Source organism: Fusarium flagelliforme (assembly GCF_020744385.1).
Source record: "Fusarium flagelliforme strain FIESC 12 MPI-CAGE-AA-0113 chromosome Unknown B0J16scaffold_7, whole genome shotgun sequence".
In the NCBI taxonomy this organism is placed as follows: domain Eukaryota; kingdom Fungi; phylum Ascomycota; class Sordariomycetes; order Hypocreales; family Nectriaceae; genus Fusarium; species Fusarium flagelliforme.
The window spans coordinates 1,023,598-1,039,527 of record NW_025763509.1 but is presented as its reverse complement, the minus strand read 5'-3'; the positions used below and the strand labels follow the sequence as shown (position 1 = coordinate 1,039,527).

At 49.1% G+C, this 15,930-nt stretch overlaps 6 protein-coding genes and 1 non-coding gene across 7 annotated transcripts; 4 read left to right on the top strand and 3 right to left on the bottom strand.

Annotated features, from left to right (window-relative positions):
• Positions 1–871: 871 nt before the first annotated feature.
• B0J16DRAFT_292278 (fungal-specific transcription factor domain-containing protein) lies at positions 872–2,762 on the top strand. Its single transcript, XM_046124322.1, has 2 exons — positions 872–1,115; positions 1,164–2,762. Exons 1-2 carry the CDS (start codon positions 922–924, stop codon positions 2,728–2,730), a joined length of 1,761 nt encoding a protein of 586 aa, XP_045978845.1. The 5' UTR covers positions 872–921; the 3' UTR covers positions 2,731–2,762.
• A 61-nt stretch (positions 2,763–2,823) lies between these two features.
• Positions 2,824–4,164, bottom strand: B0J16DRAFT_309976 (alkaline-phosphatase-like protein; the record flags this gene model as incomplete). The annotated part of the gene is made up of 1 exon (XM_046124939.1): positions 2,824–4,164. The coding sequence occupies one exon, from the start codon at positions 4,162–4,164 to the stop codon at positions 2,824–2,826; it is 1,341 nt and encodes a 446-aa protein (XP_045978844.1).
• Positions 4,165–4,350: 186 nt separating this feature from the next.
• B0J16DRAFT_375347 (major facilitator superfamily domain-containing protein) lies at positions 4,351–6,141 on the top strand (the record flags this gene model as incomplete). Its single annotated transcript, XM_046130684.1, has 2 exons — positions 4,351–4,733; positions 4,782–6,141. Exons 1-2 carry the CDS (start codon positions 4,621–4,623, stop codon positions 6,139–6,141), a joined length of 1,473 nt encoding a protein of 490 aa, XP_045978843.1. The 5' UTR covers positions 4,351–4,620.
• Positions 6,142–7,603: 1,462 nt separating this feature from the next.
• B0J16DRAFT_388322 (class I glutamine amidotransferase-like protein) lies at positions 7,604–9,082 on the bottom strand (the record flags this gene model as incomplete). The annotated part of the gene is made up of 4 exons (XM_046131736.1): positions 7,604–8,020; positions 8,071–8,266; positions 8,844–8,881; positions 8,936–9,082. The coding sequence occupies 4 exons, from the start codon at positions 9,080–9,082 to the stop codon at positions 7,604–7,606; spliced, it is 798 nt and encodes a 265-aa protein (XP_045978842.1).
• A 482-nt stretch (positions 9,083–9,564) lies between these two features.
• On the top strand, positions 9,565–11,813 carry B0J16DRAFT_309966 (cytochrome P450). Its single transcript, XM_046124938.1, has 4 exons — positions 9,565–9,892; positions 9,938–10,807; positions 10,863–10,949; positions 11,069–11,813. The coding sequence occupies exons 1-4, from the start codon at positions 9,674–9,676 to the stop codon at positions 11,441–11,443; spliced, it is 1,551 nt and encodes a 516-aa protein (XP_045978841.1). The 5' UTR covers positions 9,565–9,673; the 3' UTR covers positions 11,444–11,813.
• A 643-nt stretch (positions 11,814–12,456) lies between these two features.
• B0J16DRAFT_364695 (uncharacterized protein) lies at positions 12,457–15,054 on the top strand (the record flags this gene model as incomplete). The annotated part of the gene is made up of 2 exons (XM_046129957.1): positions 12,457–13,685; positions 13,719–15,054. Exons 1-2 carry the CDS (start codon positions 12,568–12,570, stop codon positions 15,052–15,054), a joined length of 2,454 nt encoding a protein of 817 aa, XP_045978840.1. The 5' UTR covers positions 12,457–12,567.
• Positions 15,055–15,606: 552 nt separating this feature from the next.
• On the bottom strand, positions 15,607–15,706 carry B0J16DRAFT_t277. Its single transcript has one exon. It is a non-coding gene; the product is annotated as a tRNA-Leu (tRNA).
• Positions 15,707–15,930: the final 224 nt, after the last annotated feature.

The following is a 15,930-nucleotide window of genomic DNA, read 5'->3' as shown; positions in this document are numbered from 1 at the left end:
GACCATCTGGCTGTTGAACAGAAGAGGCGCATGTTGGTGGCGCAGTCGAGCCCCCAAGGTACGGTACAGCGGGCGTTGCAGTGGCAGGAGTGGCTCAGGGGTCCAGCTTGGGAGGTCCACACTTCATTTCGCTGTGCATAAGAAAAAGCAAAACAGCAACCAACAATCTCACTAAGATATCTCTTCCTTTGAGATGTCAAAAAACAAGACTCGAATGCAAAAATGGCAGGCATAGATAGAGTTTGTGGTGAGAAGCTTATCGACCATGGCAGATTGCTCCAATGATACCTAAGGCTGGCTGGACAATAGTGCTGCTACGGTGCCGTGGAACCATGTCCTCGCTGCATTGATTGCAACGCGCAAGTAATCGCATAGACCGTTCTTAGCCACTCAGTAGCACAAAAAGATTAATCAGGAAGGTATCGGCAATAACTCTTCACTTGGAATATTTTTCTGCACAAGATTACATGGTTGAGCTGCGATGCTACACTGTATTCAATAGACAGAACTTCCGAATTGTTAATATTCACCAGTTGTTCGAATCAGTGACGCAAACTGGGTGACCTTCCGTAAGTAGCCACGTGAGCTTATGGAAGCAAATTCCATCACTTACGTTCAATATTACAGGGTCGCAATATACACTACTAAGCCAGACAATTGTTTTTAAATACACACTTGCTTGCAGCTGTTTAGATGAATGTCCATTGAATATTGTATTGCTACCCTGAATCTGGAACCTCACATCTCAATCCGAAAACAGTTAGCGCGCCTGACGCCATCGCACTACCATAAACAGACGCGCCCTTCTTATCGTTCTGACGCGGGGAAAGTGCAAGCCTGGTGGTAGTCGGTAGACCTTTCGGGGAACATTCTCAACCTGGAAATGTCTGTCAATTTATTTCACCATGACCAACCGAACTAATGCGCTCAGATATGGAGGGAACTTCGTCAAATCGCAAGCGAAGCAATGTCCGACGTGCCAATGTGACGGCCTGTCAGCGGTGCAAGTCCCGGAAACAGCGCTGTGACCAGAATATTCCCGCCTGTTCAGCATGTTTACGTGCAGGTGTTCCTTGCATAAGCGTTGACATAGATGGACAATCTGCACCACGAAGGTATGGGTTTTCATCAAAATGGCTGGATGAATACTTACGTTTTGTCAGTTACATAAAAAACCTCGAAGATCGAGTCGCAGAGCTCGAGCTCGCACTTCGCAGTCAGGGTGTAGACCCCGAGTCTGTTACTGGAAGCCGGGCCTCCCAAGATGCACTCGCAACGACACCGGAAGCGCTCCGCTCCAACGATTTGAATCTACTGGGTCTGCTTGTTCCCAGGCCGATTGACATCCAAGACTCTGGAAGCTCGGGCTACCATGCTCTGCTCGACAGTATCACTGTACCAGAAACCATCCAATTTCCACCCAAAGCAACTGCACTCCAACTCGCCGCCACGTACTTCGAACACTCCAACTTTTTCTCACCTGTACTGGACCAAGAGTCCTTCACCAATATCATCGCCAGCCTGTATCAAGACCATCTTACCCCTGGGGAGGGCTCGTCGATACAGAAATTTCAACTTTGCATGGTTCTAGCTATAGCTATCAGACTTCTCAACAGGACAGATTCGGCTGTTCCAACGACCGCGTCCGACTCATTTTTCGCTTCAGCCATCGGTATACTGACAGAACGACCACAGGCTACATGGAAGGGCGATTTGCAACACCTTCAAAGCCTTCTTCTTATCGTACAGTATACTGTTTTCGCTTCGAATCTCTCTGCGGCTTGGCACATGGTTGGTCTATCAACGCGACTAGCCATTGACCTCGACCTTTTGAACGAAACTAGCGCCGTCAGCCTGGACGCGCCTTCTTCTGATCCGGAGACTAACAAACGAAGACGGGTCTTTTGGTGCACATACATACTCGAAACCAATCTATGTGTTGTACTCAATCGCCCACGATCAATACCCGACGAAGCTATCTTTACACCTCTTCCCTCGACAAGCGGATCCGAGTCACCAAGCCCATTAGCCAACCACTGCATCCTCTTCCGTCAACTAGAGTACGAAATATTCTATATACTCAACTACAAAACTCCAGCAAGTGGTGCCTTTTTTGATTACAAAGCATGGAAGGCGAACATGAAGGACCGTCTTATGGACTGGTATGCCAATGTCCCGCCGGTTGATGCAGCGTCAAAGCTGGCCCCCCGGAATTTCTTTGATGGCGCTTTGTATACAACCCTTGTGTCTCTGTTTTCACCATCTCGCCACTTCCCCGATCTAGTGGAAGAAGAGTTACGAGATCTTGCGCAATATGCTTCTACAAGCATCGAATTATACAGACAAGGGTTTAAAAAGGGGCAGCTACGGTTTTACTGGCGAACGACGCCGAACCTTTTTCGGTCTGGTGCCGCCCTGATTCACTGCGTCAAGAACCTCACAGTACAGGGCGCGGTCTTTGACGCGAAATCTCTCAAGAGCTGTGTATCTGTTTGCTCGACGGTGCTGTGGGGAATGGCTGAGCGATGGCCTCAAGGAGCTGAGTATCGTGACCGGTTTGATGAGATGTCGGCATCCATGTCAGATATGACATCCGAGCTGCCTATCACACTGTCGAACGAGTTTCTGTTTGGACAAAATGCTGTGCCGGCTTTGGATTTGGATGGAACAGCAACGCTATGGACTTCGACTCCTCCAACCTTGGATCCTTGGATATTTGACCCAACATAGTCATACCTTGAAACGATATGAATGCAACGTCCACATTTATTTCCCACATTGTCAATGACATCTTTACTATCGTTTAATTCTTGAAACCACTATTTACAGTCCTTTGAGCGGATCCGGTGGCGCCGGGTCACTCCTTAAACTTTTCTCAAATGCCGCCCTCAATCTCATGACAGGTTGCATTACCCACGTATTGTATGCCAAAATATCCGTCTCTTCCTTTGGATCCCTTACCGTGTTGAATAGGTATGGAGATTCAAGCTTTCCAGAAGATTGGTTCACCTTGGGTTCCCAAACTAGATGGAGCTTCCAGTCTTTCCATTTCACAGCACGTAGCTCGTCCTTGATATAGAACAGAAAACCTTCGCGCTGAGATTTAACTGTCGTAGGATCCTTGAGGAATTCTACTTGGCTAACGCCGTCGATAGGTCTATCGGATGGCACTTCTGCACCAGCAATCTCGAGGATAGTTGTGAAGATATCCGTGACGTGGACTATTTCATTGGATGTCACCCCAACAGGGACCTTTCCTGGCCATCGGATGATGAAAGGGACTCTCAAACTTCCTTCCATGGCAGTATGATATGTACCTGACCAAGGGCCAGCCGTTCCCCTATATGGCGGACGAAATTCTGGGCCGTTGTCAGAAGCGAATATAAGGACTGTGTTCTCTTGAACACCAAGCTCATCAAGATGATCGATCAACTGGCCGACGCGATAGTCCATCTCAGCCATGGAATCGGCAAACTCGCCCTGGCCTGTCTTTCCTTCGAACTCGCGATGCGGTAGTGTCGGGAAATGAAGATGGACAAGTGGATGATACAAGAAGAAAGGCTTTTCGTCTTTGACCTGGCGGGATAGCCAATCTTTTGACTGGTCAACCAGCATCTCGTCGATCAATCGTCGCTTTTCGAGATCGTATACACAAACGTTCTCAGAGTCTTGACCCGCAACACCTCGCATGATATATGGCAAATCCGCAATCTCAGGTGTATAGCCAATGGATGAAGTGAACTGACTTTCATCAGTTGTTCTCGGAATTCCAAACCACTCATCAAAACCTCTGTCTGAGGGATAGCGCCCAGGGATATCACCAAGGTGCCACTTTCCATGATGTGCCGTCGCATAACCCTTTGGCTTGAGGCATTCTGGGAGGGTTTGTTCCCAGCGTGTAAGACCTTGAGGGAAGCCTGCCGGTACTGATTGCCTGCAGCCGGTTCGAATGGGATGACGGCCTGTCATCAAAGCTGAGCGAGTTGGGACGCAGTCGCTCTCGACATTAAAGTTGTGAAGGAGCAGTCCTTCTGTGGCGAGCTTGTCTATGCGAGGTGTCGCAGCGCCGCGAAGAACACCTCCTCCATAGCAGCCAAGTTCACCCCAGCCGAGATTGTCGGCTAAGATAAGCACGATATTGGGTTTTGATGGATCTTTAGACATATTGAGTGACTTGGTTGAAGATGTCGATTCTAGCCGAGGGACTATCTTTGACTGGATCAAATACTCTCCAGCTGAGTCAACTGCATTTGAAATGTTGGTTTTATGGGTAGGCTCAGTTGCCGGCCGTGATCGGCAACAAGTCTATCGGCGAACCGTCCGAAACCCCACATTTTCGCTCATCGCCGACGCTCACCTCCGACGATTAAACATCTCCCTTCCCTACATCAACCTAGCGAATCTGTTGTAGGTGAGAGATACGTGATCACGGCATTCAGTGGCGTGCGCACCTGATTGTTTGCGATACCTTATCAAGCTTAACGGAACGGTTGTCAGTCTTGGACGCCGACAGCGATGGAAGGGTATAAGAATGGCCAGTGATCGACCATCAATTGTGAGGATACAAGCGACTGAAACCATTCAGTCTCGAATCGACTATCTCGCTTGAAACCCTTCAAGATGAAGCCCGATAGCAATTCTAAGGAGAGCCATGATGATGTCGATTACGCGCCGCGATCCATTGTTGCAGTGCCCACCTGGACAGATGCCGAAGAGAAGAGGGTCGTTAGAAAGTAAGCATATGAGCTCCACCTCCAAAAGTTCGTGAACTGACAGATCAGGTTGGACATGATTCTTATGCCACTTCTCGTTCTCGGTTTCTACGCTCTTCAGCTCGATCGCAGCAACATCGGTAACGCGCTGACCGACACACTCACGGCCGACCTAAACATCACGAAAGACGATGTCAATACCGGTGACCAGCTCATGATGGCTGGTATCATCATTGCAGAGATTCCTTCCAACATTATTCTTCAAAAGTTGGGCGCACCAATCTGGTTAACGGGTCAAGTCCTCATCTGGGGAACCGTTGCTTTAACGCAAGCCTGGGTCACCAATGTCCACTCTTTCTTCGCCACCCGGTTCCTGTTGGGATTGTTTGAAGCTGGTTTTATCCCGGGCGGTCAATACATGCTCGTGCTCTTCTACCGTGAGAAAGAGTTAGCTTTGAGAACTGCCATATTCTACTTTGGTAACTACTTTGCTACTGCCACAGGGTCATTGATCGCTGCTGGTGTTCTGCAGATGGGCGGTATTGCAGGTCTGGCCGGCTGGCAATGGCTCTTCATCATTGAAGGTATCTTTACCTTGGTGGTCTTCTTAGTTTTCGTCCTTCTTCTCCCTCGATCCCCGATCCATACCAAACCCATCCACGGCTACTTCGACCTCTTCACCTCACGCGAACGCGAAATCATGCACGACAGAATCTACCAAGAAGATGTATCCAAGACCGAAGCCCACGCCAAGATCACCTTCAAAGGTGTCGTCGCTGCCCTGACTGATTACCGCTTATGGATTCATACTATATTGAACGTTGTGTCTATCGCTCCCAAGGGCGGCCTTCAACTTTACGGACCAACTATCATCCGAAGCCTGGGCTTCAGTAAGGTCAACTCCAACCTTTTAAACTCTGTCAGCAGTTTTCTCGTCGTCTTTCTGAGCTTTGCTATTGCTTGGGCTTCTGACAGGACGAAGCTCCGAGGGTTGTGGTGCATGGTGGCATTTCTCTGGAGCATCACCTTTGGCAGTGCCTTGTTTGGATCCAGCAACAAAGGCATGTGGACGAAGTACGCCCTTTTCACTCTCTTAAGCAGCGGCAATGCGCTCTCTCAAGGTCTTAACGATGCTTGGTTAAGTATCAACACTAGGTCTGCGGAAAGGCGCAGTATTGGTTTGGCACTGGTAGTTATTGGAAGTAACGCTGGAGGGTTGGCTGGAAAACAGCTCTTTCGTGAAAGTGATGCACCAAAATATGCTAAAGGATTTTTGGCTATCATTTTACTATATGCTGCTTCGTTGCCGATCACTGCTGGGATTATTGGAGTGTATTGGCGACAGAATAAGCAACAGGAGAGGGAGCTGGCAGAGAACAACCAGGATGTTGATGAGCAGGTTGGTAGGAACCAACGATTCCAACTTTAGATGTAGAGAGTAGTATAACAATTTCTAAGGGCATCAATGCCTTTTTATCTACATCGGGTAGGCTATGCATCTCTATGAGGGACATAGCTAGGCTGTGGTATAATCATCCGTTAAACTGGTGCTCACCCTTATTCCCGGGGCCAGAATACAGGTGACAGAAGAATTGTCCTCTAAGGTTTAGGACGCTAGAATAGGTAAAGTAGCCTAACTTCTGGTCTAAACTGCCTAAATTATTTCATCCCTTAGGCTCTTGGCAGCTAATTCTTCTAATACCTCACATCATGGCGGGATCATCAATTCTCCGGATCACTTCTCGTCAATCATCTTCAACACGGTTCGAAGGTAGGCTACAACGATCACATACCCATACCGTATTAGGGTGTTATTCTGAACTTTTCCAAGCTATCATTTTCCAAAATTAACTGAATCTAATCTTCTGCAATCGAAGTAAAATTGTTTGCTAACCATGACCGTATTCAATGTGAACGAAGACGACAATATATCCCGCATGCGTCGCGGTGAGCTATACTATGCCTTTACACCCTCGTTGGTAGCTGCGCGCAAGCGTTGTAAACGTGCCGTCGCAAAGATTAACGCAGCCGAAGACCCAACCCGTCGCGAGATGGCTGAGCTGTGGAAAGAGTAAACTGGTCTACATACAACACGTGGAACAAGTGCTGACATTGCTATAGAGTAACAAATGACGAGCGTCCATTGCCTCCACCTGCAGCCACAGAAGACGAGGAAGATGTTGTGCTACATGAATATCCCTGGGTCGAGGTGTGTATCGCTCCTCCCGCATCACTTATCCAACGACTAAATTTTGAAGGCACCTATCAAGATAGACTATGGCACCAACGTCAAGGTCGGAAGTAATGTTTTTATTAATTACGGCTGTACAATTCTGGACACTTGCACTGTTACTATCGGTTCCAGAACACTCATCGGACCTCACGTGTCTTTCTTCAGCGGTACTCATCCGTTAGACCCTCAAGTGCGCAATGGAACCAATGGGCCTGAACTGGGTGGTCCTATCACTGTGGGTGAGGACTGTTGGATTGCTGGAAATGTGACGATTCTGCCAGGAATTACCATTGGCGATGGCTCGACGGTTGGCGCAGGAAGTGTTGTGACCAAGGTATGTTATGCCGCATCACTTGCAGAAGCCGGGTGACTGACTTTGCTAGGATGTGCCACCCTACCATGTGGTTGCTGGAAACCCAGCCAGAATCCTTCGCAAGCTCGAACGAAAGCCGAATGGAGAGCAGGAGGTGCAAGGCAACGTTGCTGAGAATGGTAAAGCATGAATCTGTCATACAAAGTCTACAACATCTTGAGAATATAGATCAGTTGGAGCAATATAGACTATCTAGAGTTGAGAGAAATCTCCTTCCTGCTACCACGTCATTCCTATCATCCTAATGGTAGTCCCCTGATTAAGTTTCAGGCTCAGTATAGTCTTTCAAACCACGCCTTTGTAGTCAACATCACGATCAGGCCAAGCACCAAGCTTGCTCAAGAAATCAACATAAGTGCCACCCCAGTAATGCTTGACAAAGTTAGTCATCATATCCTCGCCATTGAGAAGCGCGCCACTCGTCCAGAGCTTCCCATCTCTGACCCAGCGCTTGCTGACCCATTCGGTATCCGGGGCTTGTTTCCGAAGTATGTCTAGAATGGCAACTGGGCCAGTCGCTGTTTTTCCTTTTAAGATACCGGCCTGAAGAGGAATCACAACGCCACCGCAAATCGTAAGGAACGCAGAACACTCTTCCCAAGCTTTGCGTATAAAGGCTAGTTCGGCTTCGTCTGCGGTGTGGTTCATGGTAGAAGCTCCGATGAGAACGATGTCAAGCGGAGGGCATGTTTCGAAAGAGTCCTGGATATTGTCAGGTCATGAAATGCATCTTATAAAGGGAATTTGCGTACCGTAGGGACAAGGTTGATACCGCTGGTCAATTTGCTAGGCGAAGCGGGACCGTTCTTGGAAACCCAGTGAAACTCCATATCAAAGGTCTGCGCTTCCCACTCTGCCGGCACAAAGTCACCCATGCCCTTCTTAAAGAAGTTCCTGGAAAGACCATGGATCAAATCGATTGGAGCAACGTCAAGAATTTCAGTCTCACTGCAGGGACTGTTATTCAAGTCTAGAAGAGTCGGTGACAAATTCCGACTTACCTGTCCATCAGAATGACTCCAATATGGATTTGCCTATCAGGCTTAGAAAGATCGATCTTAGCAGGCATGCTGTTTCTTTTTTGAGTAAATGATGACTACGACTGTTAAAATGGTCGTTATGTCTGTTTATTTCCCTTTCACTTGGTCTGGCATCGCATTTCTATAGTCGCCCATTTTGTCTCAGTCCGTGGCCTGTCGGCAAAAATGACAGAAATCCTTCGAGTATCCGATATTGACTTGGCCAATTCGCAGGTTGTGCCAGAACATTGCTTTTCAGTGTAGTATTTGACCTTGGCTGGGCTCTGTCGTCATTGGCTGAGGAGCAGGGTAACTCTGAATAAAGTGGGTTTTGTTCGGAAAGGATAGTCTAACTTCCGAGTGCCCTCGGCTATTAGAGATCATGACACGCCAGTTGACGGCACTTTAGCTTTAGTATCTGAAGAGTTGAGGTTTCACTGACTACTCTACTTATTCTTAGCGTATTCTGGCAACTGTGTCTTCCGCTGGGGAGTCTCAGTACATACAGAGTTTTCCTCCATACAGCAATAATACGGGCTGTGCTCTGGATGTAGTCAGATTTGGACTCATAGATATAGCAACTTTTCATAAATCATACAGATAACTGCTTCCCAGCGATATCACATGAGTGTCGTACAGGATTATCGGGCACCTCATTGACCTCGTTGACCTCGTTGACCTCGTTGACCTCGTTGCCGGTGCCGCGAGATGGAGATAGACATGTTAACAAAGCCTCACCATCCATCAGGTTATATCGGAAATTTTAACCGCTATGAACAGTAGCATGAGATTGTTTGCTTATTTTATGTATGCAAGATCAGGCCATCCCTTAGTGTGTTTATCTCAGATACTCTAAACCTTGGAGGACAGCTTTTGTGAGGCATACAAATATAAGCGAATTCTCTCATGGACCATCACTCACTATACGTCCGCAAATTTGCAGGGCTATGTCTATTATTTACTGAATCTAGAAAGTGGTTCTAGTAGGGTCTTCATGCCCGCGGCAATACACAGGGTAAATCGTAACCGTCAATGCGACGCACTGAATCAGGTTCTTCAACTTGACCTCGCGTGGACAACTCCAGAAAGAACGAAAAGAACCAATAGAAAGCGTCTTATTCACGGTTGTCGTCGGATCCGGCACGGGCTTCCCCGCTTACTCGGGTATAAACATGGGGATCAACTGCAGATCGCGCCCGAGCATTTGAGGGACTGAGGGGAAGACAGGTCACGTTGTAGTCTTGTCGTCGGAATTCTGTCGGAATGAATTATTTGTATAAAGAGCTGACAAGTTTGCCCAGCATGTAATCTTTCTTCCCCAAGTTATGCTCTCACGATGTCAGAACAAGTACTTTATATCACGGTCCTCATCGGCTTGCTATTCCTGTATAGGTTAGCAAACTCGACAGACAAACCCAAGATCAAAGGTATTCCTGAGATTCCTGGTGTACCTCTTTTCGGCAATCTATTCCAATTGGGAACAGATCATGCGAGGGTTGCGCAGAAATGGGTTGCAAAGTATGGTCCAGTCTTTCAGACACGACTTGGTACCAAGGTAAGTATTGCAGAAAGAAGTCATTCACGTATCTAACATTCCCAGCGCGTCGTCTACGTCAATTCCTACGATGCGGTCAAGCATTTCTGGATCACTCACCAGTCAGCGCTGATCTCCCGCCCCATGTTCCACACATTCCACTCAGTAGTCTCAACATCTCAGGGTTTCACTATCGGCACTTCGCCTTGGGATGAGTCTTGCAAAAACCGCCGAAAGGCTGCTGCAACTGCTCTCAATCGCCCTGCCACCCAGTCTTACATGCCGATTCTTGACCTCGAGTCTCTCGTCAGCATCAAGGAGCTCTTGGATGATTGCGAGAAGGGGACCAAGGACTTGGACCCATCCCCCTACTTTGCTCGGTTTGCGCTCAACACATCCTTGACGCTCAATTACGGATTCCGCATTGATGAGGATGTGAACAGTGAGCTACTTCACGAGATTACCCATGTGGAGCGGGAAATCTCCAACTTCAGGTCCACAAGCAACAACTGGCAGGACTACGTACCTTTACTACGATTATGGGGAGCACAGAATAATTCAGCTGGAGAATTCCGTGCGAGACGGGATAAGTATCTTACTGATCTACTCAACAACCTGAAGAGTCGCATTGCCGAGGGAACCGACAAACCATGTATCACCGGCAATATTCTCAAGGACCCAGAAGCAAAATTGAACGAAGCTGAGATCAAATCTATCTGCTTAACAATGGTGTCTGCAGGATTGGACACAGTGCCCGGCAATTTGATCATGGGTATAGCGTATCTGGCAACGGCCCATGGCCAAGAGATCCAAGCCAAGGCTCTGGAAGAAATCTACAAGGTCTATCCCAACGGCGAAGCATGGGAGAAGTGTCTACTGGAGGAGAAAGTACCCTATATCACAGCTCTCGTCAAGGAAATTCTGCGATTCTGGACGGTAAGGGCAAAGCTTGTATCCGAAATGATCATTGGGCTGATATCCGGTGGCACAGGTTATCCCGATTTGTCTCCCGCGGGTTAATATCAAGGATATCCCGTACAAGGGTGCAACAATTCCCGCAGGGACCACATTCTTCATGGTAATTACGACAGCCCTGCACTTTAGATCACAGCCTTGTCATTTTCTGCCCTGCCCTGGTCCATCTGATCTGATTCCCATTCCGGTGAAGAACTTGGCAGCTGACGACGGGTCTTCTAGAATGCATACGCCGCAGACTACGACGAAGCGCGATTCGCTAATCCTTATGAATTCAACCCTGAACGATATATCGACGACAAAGAAATCGGAACACCTCACTACGCATACGGTGCCGGATCGCGAATGTGCGCCGGCTCTCACCTGGCCAATCGCGAACTCTACACAGCCTTCATCCGTCTCATCACAGCTTTTGAAATCGTGCCACCCAAGGAAAAGAAGGACATTGCAATCATGGATGCAATTGAATGCAACGCGGTGCCCACATCCCTAACCACTGACCCAAAACCTTTCAAGGTCGGATTGAAAGCGCGATCCGAATCGAGATTGAGAGAGTGGATCGCAGCCGCGGAAGAACGAACCAAGGACTTGAGATGATAAGTAAGCGGATAAGCAATTAGCAGTGGGATCGATGTGTTGTGGAAGAATTGTAAAGTTTGACAGGTGGAGATTCTCCCGGCTTGGCTGGTGGACTTGTTTGTACTGCATTATTAAAATGAGGCAAAGGGTCGTTTCGCGCTACGAGTCATGCATTTTTACCAAAGCTCAATCTCAGTTGAGTGCAGTGACGCGGTCTGAATCGCGCTAACAGTCGCACGAGTTGGCCGACAATCCTAACGTGCTCCTGAGAGATCCTCCTTTTAAGCTACAGTCATAGCTGAATAGCTACTCTATACTATGGTAGTTAGTCAGTTAAGTGTATGCTTATATAAAATGTCAAAACCCTAGTCCAAGACGACATAAACTTAGAAGAAGCTCTTCAAGTATCATCAAACCTTCGCCTAAAACTGCCTGTTCCTGAAGATCCCTTGAGCCCCGGCAATTGACTGCAAGGCCATCTCCCTCGGAAACAAACGAACGAAACAGCTTTTGATCCTTTTGATCCTGCCAGGCACAAAATTACCCTTGTTGAATCTTCCTCCCTGGTGTCGTTTCGAATAAGAAGTACCGGGGGTCCACCGAGGCTCTGTTACCTTGTTCGGGGTCTGGACCGTCAACCTGAAACCAGGTCCACAGCCAATAGGAGAGAAGACCTTACACAGCAGGAATTCGACATCTCAAACAACCTGAAGCAACAAGATGCTGGCTCGTGTGGGTAGATCAGGCATTATCGTTCTTGTTCCTCCACAATGCCAGCGAAATATTGGCCGATGCGAATTAAGCCACCAATACCGTTCTCCATGTTTGCAAAAACGGTCCCGAGTGTTCGGAAGCGAATTTCCGCGGCAAACGGCATTTGTTTGGTAGGATCTGTATATAACAGCCTGACAGATCACCTCCAAAATGTTCTTGAGATCTTGGTGCATTCCATCTAGCTTGGTCTATCTATCTTTTTTTTTTTTTTCTTTCTTTTTTTAGTTATTCATTCTTTACAGGCACTGGTTGCCAACGTTCATTTGCTACTGTGTATCTTCACCTCTCGTCCACTCTTTATCCAACCACTTTCTTTGAGACCGATATACACACTTTCTACGCCCTAAGCTTTTGGAAACGCCGCCATCATGCGTTTCTCAACCCTTCTTTCAGCGGCCTCGCTGATGATCGGAGCCTCAGCACTCTCCGAGGAGTACAAGGATGCGGACACCGGAATCACCTTCCAGCAATGGTCCGACAAGAGCAGCAAGTTCACCTTCGGTATGGCTCTGCCCAAGAACCCCAAGTCCGACTTCATTGGTCAGATCATCGCTCCCATCTCTGAGGGATATGCTTCCGTCGCCATGGGCTCTCTCATGAAGGGTAAGCTCCTCGTCGTTGCCCAGCCCTCCGATGGCAAGATCGTCACATCCGTCCGTCAGGCCTCTGGATACGTCAACCCCGATGTTTTGGATGACGACACTGTCAAGATCAAGCCTATCGAGAAGGGTGTCAAGGTCGGCGCCGACTCTTTCACCTTCACTTTCCTCTGCGAGGGTTGCATCAAGACCGACGGCACAACCTGGAAGGTGTCTGATGCTAGTGCTGTTATGGGTTTCGCTATCAGCACAACTGCCCTTGATGATCCTAGCGATGCTTCTGCTGCTCTCAACTACCACGGTGCTGGCTTCGGTGGCTTCTCTATCGACAGCACTGCTGCTCAGTCCGCCGACTACGAGACCTGGGCTGCCATGGCCTCCGATGCCGTTGCTTCTCCCGGCTCTGGCTCTGGCTCTGGCTCTGGCTCTGGCCCTGCTACTGGCAATTTCACCACTGTTATCTCCAACATGACCTACGACTACATCGTCGTCGGCGCTGGTGCCTCAGGCCTTATCGTTGCCGAGCGTCTCGTCGAGTCTAAGAAGTCTGTTCTGCTCCTTGAGCAGGGCAAGGCCTCTTATTTCTCGAGCGGAGGCAAAGCCGGTATGTCGTGGAATGAGAGCACCACTCAGTATGATGTGCCCGCTATGGCCTACCACCTCACTACCGCTAAGGAAACCGACGAATATTGCACCGACAACGCTGGCATGAGTGGTTGTATTCTTGGCGGAGGCACTGCTGTCAATGCTATGATGTTCGTGCGCCCTCAAGCCGTCGATTTCGATGACAAGTGGCCCGCCGGCTGGAAGCACAGCGATGTTGAGGCCGCCGCCGCCCGCCTTTACGAGCGCACCCCCGGCACCCTCACCCCCACCAAGGACCAGAAGTACGTCGACCAAGGTGCCTATGATGTTCTCAGCAAGTTCTTCTCCGGTGCCGGCTTCAGCCAGGTCGATGCTATTGCCCAGCCCGACAAGAAGAAGTCCGTTTTCACCCACCCTCCTATGATGATCACCGACGGCCAGCGTGCTGGACCCGTCCGTGACTACCTTCCTCTCGCCCAGGCCGAGTCCAACTTCAAGCTCATGCTTCAGACCAAGGTCATGCGCGTTGTCCGTGAGGGCAAGGACATCACTGGTGTTGAGATCCAGTCTGGTCCTGCTACCCGCCAGATCATCAAGGTCAAGTCCGGCGGTGGTGTTATCCTCGCTGCTGGTGCTCTCGCTACTCCCCGTCTTCTCGTCAACTCTGGTATCGGTCCTGCTAAGCAGATTGAGACTGTTGCCAGCGGTAGCCAGCGCTTGACCATGCCTCCCAAGGACCAGTGGATCGAGCTTCCCGTCGGTGAGAACCTCCAGGACCACCCCATCTTCACTGTCAAGGTCAAGACCAAGACGGCCATGCCTGCTCTCCCCGACACTGCGATCACTGAGCCCAGCCAGGAGAACATCGACCTCTACGCTCAGGGTAACGGTCTCCTCGCCCAGTCCGGCCAGCGCTTCATCTTCTGGGACAGTGTCATGGGCGACGATGGCGTCGAGCGATACGTCCAGGGTACTTGCGCTCCCGCCGGTGATGATACTCTCAAGCTCAAGGTTTACCTTACCCACGGTGCTACTTCCAGCGGTTCTCTCGAGGTCACCAGCTCTGGCGCCACCAAGATGATTGGCGAGCCTTACCTAAAGGATGCTGCTGACAAGAAGGCTGTCAAGACCTTCATGCAGAAGATCATCGACATGACCTCCAAGTCCAACAGCACCCTCACCATGGCCAGCAACGTCACCGCCGAGAGCCTTATGACTGAGTACATCAGTGGTTCTCACTTTGTCGGAACCGCTATCATGGGTACCGACAAGTCCTCCAGTGTCGTCGACACCAACACCAAGGTCTGGGGTACTGAGAACCTCTACGTTGTTGATGGCTCCATCCACCCCGATCTCCCCACTGGTAACACCCAGGCTATCATCATGGTTGCTGCTGAGCACGCTGTCTCCAAGATTCTTGGTGGAAGTGACTCTAGCCCTGTCACTCCTCCTACCAACGGTAGCGACAACAACAGCGGCAACGGTGATAACACCACTACTCCTCCTTCCGCTACTCCCCTGCCTTCCAACGATGGTAACAACGGAGGCGACAACAGCCCTACTCTCCCTCCTACCTATGGCGGAAACGACGGATCTTACAAGCCTCCCAAGAAGTCCAAGTGCAGACGTTCTCTGCGCCAGCGCCAGCGCCGTCACCAGCGTCACGCTTAAGCGGACGATGAAGTTGGACATTCCATTATCATGTACAAACTTTAAACTATAGTCGCAAGACTACTTCTGAGATAGACCATCTAGAGGGCGTTCCATGACGGAGCCCGATTCTTACATACATCTGTTCAAAAATGTGTCAAATTCTTATCCTGTGATTGTACCCCGTAGATCATCGCAACAGGTATTTAAAGTCTGTATTTTAAACGTTGGATCAAAACTCGACCTCGAATGGGCCTCTGGCCTGGTTCTCACAGATTCTCCCCAGTCGCGACGCTCTGCACAGCGACAAGATCGATCATAAGAGACAAAATAGCTTAGACAATATTTTACGCAAAGCTTGACTTAACTTTAGGTTATTTATTTTGGTGCCCTGAAACTTAGAGGACAATTAGCTCCAGCGTCGCGATTGACTGACCATTGCGAGAAAAAGCTTAGGCGACGCCCACTACGTACCATGGAATGGACAGCGCCAGCTTTCCGACCTCTGGAACATCCAGACTTACAAAGCAATTGACAAAAAGATATCGCCTTGTCGAAAGGGCAAAAGAGAACTGATGAGACTGGGACTCGAACCCAGGAGGATTGCTCCACCAGGAAATTGGTGTTAAGGTTAACCTTAACCTGGCGCCATAACCAACTCGGCCATCTCACCAAGGGTTGTTGTTGAAGAATGTTACAGTCTTGGTCTCTATGTACCTCACGACGTTATGGAGAGAGCTTTGTTGTACATCCGTCATACAAGTGAAGAGTTATTGCTTCTTATTTGGGTATGTCGTTCGCTATAAATTCGTTCATTGATGTTACTTCCCAAGTCGCTCAATTGAATCCTGTGGCTTGAAGTAAATTGTTGGTTGACCTTCGCTGGGGAAGGCTGTA

What these genes read in the sequence shown, in the direction of transcription:
- B0J16DRAFT_292278 (XM_046124322.1), top strand. Translation starts at nt 922, where the DNA reads ATGCGCTCAGATATGGAGGGAACTTCGTCAAATCGCAAGCGAAGCAAT. An exon ending in GGACAATCTGCACCACGAAG is followed by an intron (nt 1,116 to 1,163) that starts GTATGGGTTTTC and finishes ACGTTTTGTCAG; the next exon opens with TTACATAAAAAACCTCGAAG.
- B0J16DRAFT_309966 (XM_046124938.1), top strand. Translation starts at nt 9,674, where the DNA reads ATGTCAGAACAAGTACTTTATATCACGGTCCTCATCGGCTTGCTATTC. An exon ending in AGACACGACTTGGTACCAAG is followed by an intron (nt 9,893 to 9,937) that starts GTAAGTATTGCA and finishes TAACATTCCCAG; the next exon opens with CGCGTCGTCTACGTCAATTC. An exon ending in AAATTCTGCGATTCTGGACG is followed by an intron (nt 10,808 to 10,862) that starts GTAAGGGCAAAG and finishes CCGGTGGCACAG; the next exon opens with GTTATCCCGATTTGTCTCCC.